The sequence below is a fragment of the Microtus ochrogaster genome, unplaced genomic scaffold, assembly GCF_000317375.1.
Source record: "Microtus ochrogaster isolate Prairie Vole_2 unplaced genomic scaffold, MicOch1.0 UNK73, whole genome shotgun sequence".
Lineage (NCBI taxonomy): Eukaryota > Metazoa > Chordata > Mammalia > Rodentia > Cricetidae > Microtus > Microtus ochrogaster.
In genome coordinates, this window is record NW_004949171.1 from 396,505 (window position 1) to 403,754 (window position 7,250).

The 7,250-nt window shown below is 38.7% G+C and overlaps 1 protein-coding gene across 1 annotated transcript; it reads left to right on the forward strand.

Annotated features, from left to right (window-relative positions):
• The first annotated feature begins 5,325 nt into the window (after positions 1 to 5,325).
• LOC101993981 (olfactory receptor 51J1) lies at positions 5,326 to 6,279 on the forward strand. Its single transcript, XM_005370241.2, has one exon. It carries the CDS (start codon positions 5,326 to 5,328, stop codon positions 6,277 to 6,279), a length of 954 nt encoding a protein of 317 aa, XP_005370298.2.
• The last annotated feature ends 971 nt before the right edge of the window (positions 6,280 to 7,250 follow it).

Sequence of the window (7,250 nt, forward strand, 5' to 3'; positions counted from 1 at the left end):
TGAAGCACTCAATTACACACACAAAATAAAATAAATAAACGTTATAGTCTTTCTAAAATGAAAATAATCTAGTGTTCTTTTCCTTTTTTAAAGATCCTGGCTTGTTCGGGTTTCTTGCTTATTTTCTGAAGACTGAAAGAAAGAAAGGCTGTGGAGTTGAGTGAGTAAAAAGGTGGGTAGAAGCTAGAAGGAACTTTGGGAGGAAAAAACATGATCAGAATATAGTGTATGAAAAAAATATCAACACAAAAAGGAACTTCACCAGCCATAAATGGATAAATTTAAAAAAAATCACTAGGATTTAACTATATTATGGAACATTCTGCATTAGTCAAAATGATAAGAAGATAGGTGCTCAAGAGTTAAGCAAAATTTGCAAATATTATATTATATATATCATATGTGTAACATATAGGCATAAATACTTAAGATGATACCTTAGTCAATTTGTGTATTTATTTTGTAACACATTAAATTTATGGTTATGATTATTTGAGGGAAATTCTATGGTAGTAAAGAGAACAAACAGAAATAACACTTTATATATATTTTATTTTTTTCAAGAATAAGTTATTCAACTATTTCTTTTGTTACTATGTGTGCATTTCCTCATAACCTTTGTAAAGTCTCCATTCACATAAAGACATGAAACCTACATAAACCTTGTGGCAATCAGAAGCACAAAGCATTTCAGATATCTGTAGGTTTCCAAATACCAGAAAATAACTGTCATTTGTCCTGCAAAGACTTATGCATATGGGGGTACCAACCACTTTCTGGCCATATTTGAGGGCTCTCCACAGGAACAAGTTCATATAAAGCTGGTCAGAGACCTCTGATTTGAGAGGCCTTGGGCCCTGGGAAAAGAACCTAGTGCTGTTTTACTAACAGTGTCATGCTGACAGTCTGGCTTCCAAATATCCATCTTTATACTCACAGACTAGCGCTGCTCTCAACCTTGTTTAGAAAAACTTTATTTTGCATGGGGTAGTGGTTTATATAAAGATTCAGTCGATTAGAGTTCTAAGGGTAAGCTGCTGTATCAGAAGTAGATATGATGTGTATATCAAACCCACCACAGCTCAGGAAACACCAAGAATGGGGACAGAAAAGAAGATAAAGTCATCGACAGGGGAGAACACTGTGAAATGCTGTCTTCTGGACATGACACGGCTTCCACACTCATGAACTCATAGCACCTATGCTTACCCACACAAAATTAATCCCAGCAGAATAGGGGAGAGCCTCAAGGTCTCATCCCTAATTGAAGAGCTATTGGCAGTCAATGATGGCTGGAGGGAGGAGAGTGCGTTTTCTTTGAAGTTGGGGCCACTAGTAGGTTGCTTGTAACCCAGTGAATGTCCCTACTTACATGCAAATGTGGGCCTCACAAATGAATTCTATGTTTTTTTTTTTTTTAAGGATATGAAATTGAGAGAAAAATGTATTGGAGGAGACCTGAAGGGAGCTAGAGGAAGGGTTGGGGATAGATATGATCAAGATGTGTTGCATAAATGAGTAAAATTTTCAAGAAATTAAATTCAATTACTATTTTAAAGGACATCGAAAAAAATTGATTGCATATACACACTGAGAGTACGAAGCAGAGCAAATGGGAGGCATGTGTATTCACATGTCCTCCTCGGTCAGCTTGGGGATTGGAAAGGGAGGCATGTGTATTCACATGTCCTCCTTGGTCAGCTTGGGGATTCAGGATGGGAGGCATGTGTATTCACATGTCCTCCTCGGTCAAGATAACATAGCATATCCATCCTTTAGATCGTTAGCATTTCTGTGTAGTGATAGTATTCAAGATAATCTTTATTGCCATTTTAGAAGAGACAATGCAATGTATTACTGGTAACCATAGTACCCTATTATGCAATAATAGAAGACCAGAATTTGTTCTTCCTATTTAACTACAAAATTGTCTATTTGGCTAAGCTCCTCTCATCATCCCACTGTCCCTTGTTTTGCTTAACTTTTTGTAATTTTTTCCAACTTTAATTTCTATATGACTATTTTCAGATAACAATATTTCCAAGAGTTTGTTTTAATTTTACATTGTAAGGATGTAAAATGTTCTAAGTAATTTTATATATTATTTATTTAATTATCATAGAAGATGAATATATCCACATTCACTTTCATATACACGTTTAGTTTCCTTAGAGACATCTAATATTAAGAAAGCTGTATGATTACTTTGTTAATTGCTCCTAAGGGAACCTAACTCTGTCTCTATTTCTCCACTCCTAGAGATTTTGATTAACCTTAAAAGGATGAAAGGCATCATTCTAGCCACAAATTTATGAAGATAAGGATGGCATGGGTGAAGGACTTGCCAAAGTGAGTGTCCTTGGTCCAAACAGATGTTGAGTGGTGAGTGCTCAAGATGGTCTCCCAGCCCTACATCTTAAAGCAGCTTCAAAGAGAGTCCCACCTCCATCCCAGGTCAAAGCTCTGCAAATTTCTTCTTACTAATAGGCATGCCTTTCTAGTTTCCTGAAAATGTGAGGTAGAATGAGGGGAAGCATTTCCTAAGGCAGAAAAACTGGCAAGTTAACAAAACAGTATCAGAAGTCATAATTTCTAGAAATAGTTTTCTGATGGATCACTTGTGGTTTCCCATGCAAGCCACGCATCTTTTCAGAGGCTGATATATTAATAGGAACTTCTTGTTTTCTTGTTTCCTTAACAGATGCTGTGAGGGTATCGGTGAGGCAGTTTAATTAGAAACTGTGAATAAATTAACTTGATCCTTCAGAGAATGCCTTTAAGAGGAGAATGTGGGCAACAAATTCTAACCGGTACTTGTTGCTAAAAGCTCAGAGCCTGTAGGAGACAGAAAGCACACTGCTGTCTTTACCAGTAAGGAAACAAGTTACAGACAGCAGGTGAAGATGCACGTAGCTTAGGAGTTAGTTCCCACTCAGCGCAGTTCCAGGACTGTAGACTTCAGTGCATAGCAGCCTCTTCTTTCTGATGAAAGTTTCCATATTCTCTTCTGTGCTATATGTCTTCAATCTTCACAGCTAAATGACCTTTAATCACCTCCCAACTTTTGTAACACATCCTAAACACAAGAGAAAACTGTGTTAAAATCTCTTACAAGAACATCTGCCCCCACATGACTGTGGAGGAGATGGGAAAGCAGCGATGAGAGAAAAGCAAACGCGCAAGAGCAATAGAAAACAAAACCAACAGAGAACAAAGGGCTTATGAATATGGAAAGAGGGTCTCTTGTTCCCAGGATTGGTCTCTTTACAGTCAAGTCTCTTGAGGTGTGCCAAGAGAGATATGGGTTCAGAAGGATCAAGGAGTCATTTCAACAAGTTAGGAGAAGGAGCTATTTAGTCGGGGAGATTGAAATCCTCTAAAGAAGCCGAACATGGAGGTTTGTATTTTAACACACTCTGTTATGTGTGATCCTTGTCTCTGAGGTCAGTAATTTGCTCTGGACCCTCTCCAACTTAACTTGCCCCACAACCCACCATACAGACCTTTCCCAAATCTACTATCTATGGAGTTAAACTGCATCAGAGAGTAATATGTACCTATGCTCAGGAGGGAAATGAGAGGGGTGCTTTTTCATTACTGTCTTTGATATTTCCATAAAAGCTTATATAGACCATGGTTTTAATATCTGAGTGTATCCACAAATTTTATTTTCTCAATGACTTAATTCAGTGTTTGGGAAAACACTCTGTTACACACTGACTGCAGCAGTTATATATTTTTTCCTGTCAGGTATGTTCAACTTTTGACATTACATACAATGTCATCAACTACAAAGTTCACAATTAAGAACTGCAAAATTAACTTACGAGGAAAATTTCAGAGTATTTTAAGTGGGTTTATGATTTCATGTTGGTTCACGTTCAGAGCTACTGTCAGCTTCATGCATCCCTCAGGCAGCAGGTTGGACACCCCTGCAGGACCCACCTAACTTCTCCACTTAACCTAAAATCTTTCTGCTGAGCCTCCTGTCTGAGATGAAATGATACTTCCTAAGTAAGATTTCCTCTGGCTTTTAAAAGTAAATCAAATTCCGTTTCTAGGATCCTTTCATAGTGTCCTGAACTTTTCCATCCTAGGATGTAACTGCAAGGAAGACTTCAGGATCCTTAATGACCATGTCTGAGCAGGATGAGAAGTACATGTGATCTCTATGTCTTATGGTTAAAGGTTGCAAAGATTTCCTGAGTAAGTCCAGGACTCTCTGCTTCCTCCATCATATATGGGATTGGTAGAGAGAAATGCTAATTGTGAATCGGTTAGCAAGGCAGAGAGAACTTAATAATTGCCAATATGGAATAGTGAGTTCTATCCATTGCAGTGACTGTAAAAGAATTTTTACCAGAGAATTTGAACATTGGGCTTGGGCCTGTGTGGATAGGCAAGCAGGTTGTGTGGGTGGGAGGATGTGCGCAGGGGTGCATTGATTCGTGATATAAGACCTACCATGAGAAGTACTTCCTATATTCCCTGTCCAGGATGCTTTTGTACTACTGTGATGGCCAAGACAATACTCTGCTCATTCTAGGAACATGGTTTTTTAATCTTCTGACAAGAAAGCATTTATTGAATGGTTAGGTTTTTAGTATTGCAGCTGTTGTGAGGTCAGAGATATGTCTAAGACAAAGAAATCCTAATGAGTAAGATTAGGAGTTTTTTTTTAAGATTATCAGTCAAAAGATTCTGGGAGTGGCCATCACAGTATTTCAGGGACCATGAAGTCTTTTAGAAAACAGCCAACCTGGTCTGATTCATTCTCAGTCATATGGTTCTTTGCACACAGTCCTTCTAGCAATCTGTTCCAGGCTGCATTCATGGGCAAGATCTCAGCCTTGCCTTGGTCCTCCGTTACTCACTATGGGCTTATTAGGAATTTTAAAGCTGTTGTGTTGTACTTATATATTTATAAATAACTTCTGTCTGTCTATACAAACATTAGTTGGTACCTTATTCTGGATTTGTGTATAGGTTTATTTCCCTAGTAGCTTTCTACAGCTAGGAGAGTCCACACTAAGACAAGATAGTCATTTACCTCTTAGCTGATCTAAGGTCCACTGCAGTTTGGATGGATGCTTTTCTTCTATAACTTTTTCAAGACAGAAACAGAAAATCCTTCACAATGAAAATATCTTAATAGGAATCATATGTAGGTTGTTAAAAACAAGCTCTTTGGTCACACGAATCAAAGTTTGTTTTCTTCTCTTTACTTGATGCCCAATGAATTTTTTTTTCAACATAATGCAGCCTCACTAGCTTGTTTCTGACTTTTGAGGTGGCACTGCCACCCACCCAGGATTAGATGTCAACATGAAGAATTCCAATAGCTCTTTGGGGTTCTTACCTACAACATTCATCTTGGTTGGCATCCCAGGGCTAGAGACAAAGCACATCTGGATATCCATCCCTTTCTGCCTGATGTACACCATCATCTTCCTTGGGAATGGTACCATTCTTCATGTCATCAGAACAGATGCTTCCCTGCATCAGCCCATGTATCTCTTTCTTGCCATGCTAGCACTGGCTGAGGTTGGTGTCTCTGCCTCCACTTTACCAACAGTGCTAGGAGTCTTCCTTTTTGATACTTGTGAGATTACCTTTGAAGCATGCCTTCTCCAAATGTTTTTCATCCATTCCTTCTCCATTATGGAGTCAGCTGTGTTATTAGCCATGTCTGTGGACCGCTTTGTAGCCATCTACAGTCCACTACGTTATACAACTATCTTGACACCACCGTGTATCTTTGGCACAGGAGCTATCATTGGACTAAAAAGTGTTATACTAATGGCCCCATTGCCTATATTGTTACAGAGACTTCCTTTCTGTGGCCATAATGCCCTCTCTCACTCCTATTGCCTCCACCCCAACCTTATCCATTTACCTTGTGGAGACATTTCTATCAACAATATCTATGGACTTTTCATTGTTACCTCCACTTTTGGGCTTGATTCATTGCTCATTGTGGTGTCCTATGGGCTTATACTCCACACTGTACTGGGCATTGCCAGGGGGGAAAAGAGGAAGAAAGCCCTGAACACATGTGGCTCCCACATCTGTGCTGTGCTTGCTTATTATGTACCTATGATTGGCTTGTCTATGGTACATTGCTTTGCACATCATGCGTCTCCTCTGCTACAAACCATGATGGCCAATGCTTATCTTTTCTTGCCCCCTGTCATCAATCCCATTGTCTACAGCATTAAGACCAAGGAGATTCGCCATGGCATCATCCGAATGCTCTCGGAGAAGAGGCTCAGAGTTTAGTGGACTATGCAAAAAAGAGGGGTGTTTAGTTGCTTTCTACAGTCACACGTCATCCTACTTTATGTTCTGTAACTGATGCAAGCTTAGAATACACTGACTAGGATCTGTGGAGCTGTTCAGTGGTAAAGAGTGCATACTGCTCTCACACAGAACCCATGTTCTGATTCCAGCACCCACATTAGGCAGTTCACAACTGCCTTCACCTCAAAATCAAAGGTGGTCATACTCTTCTGGCCTTCATATGCACCTGTACTTCAATGCATGCATGCCATGCATGTGCATGTGCACACACACAAAATTAAAACAAAAAAAAACTTTCTTTAACAAAACAGTGTCCAGTAGAAGGAAATTAGAATCTGGTAATAAACTAGAATGTAATGACAAGTAGATATGTATTATATGTGATAGATCAGTTCACAAAATCAATGATATTATGCCCTGTTGTATGGCATGCTTGTTTGTAAGGTTGGGTCAGTAATGAGAGAAAAGTTGTTTTTTAAACATCTCATTTTTCATCAGGAAATTGAAACTGTGATTTAAAAATTACCTGAGACCTATTGAACCCCGTATACTTCTTTACTCGGGAAGAGAAAAAATAATCTGTATTGCATCCTCCTGAATCTCTGAATTCCACAGTAGGCAAACTGACACTTGAGTTCCAAGGAGTTCAAAGAGATTCCTCTACACAGGCACTGATATGTCATTTAGCCAGCTTCACCAAGGCCACACATAGTTACCTAAAATTACAAACTTGTGCATCATACAAGATTTTGAAGTTCTACACAGATTCAGAAAACAAGCTTCTTCCTTAAATGTTTTTATCTGATTGAATATGATTCTTCAAATACTTTCAACAATTTAAGACTCTATAAGACAAGATTATTGAGGAACAAATATGTAGTTGATACACTATTCTTTTAGTGATTCCTCACAAAGCCTCAGGTAGCATTAACATGGTGTTTATTCTTTTT

What these genes read in the sequence shown, in the direction of transcription:
- LOC101993981 (XM_005370241.2), top strand. Translation starts at nt 5,326, where the DNA reads ATGAAGAATTCCAATAGCTCTTTGGGGTTCTTACCTACAACATTCATC.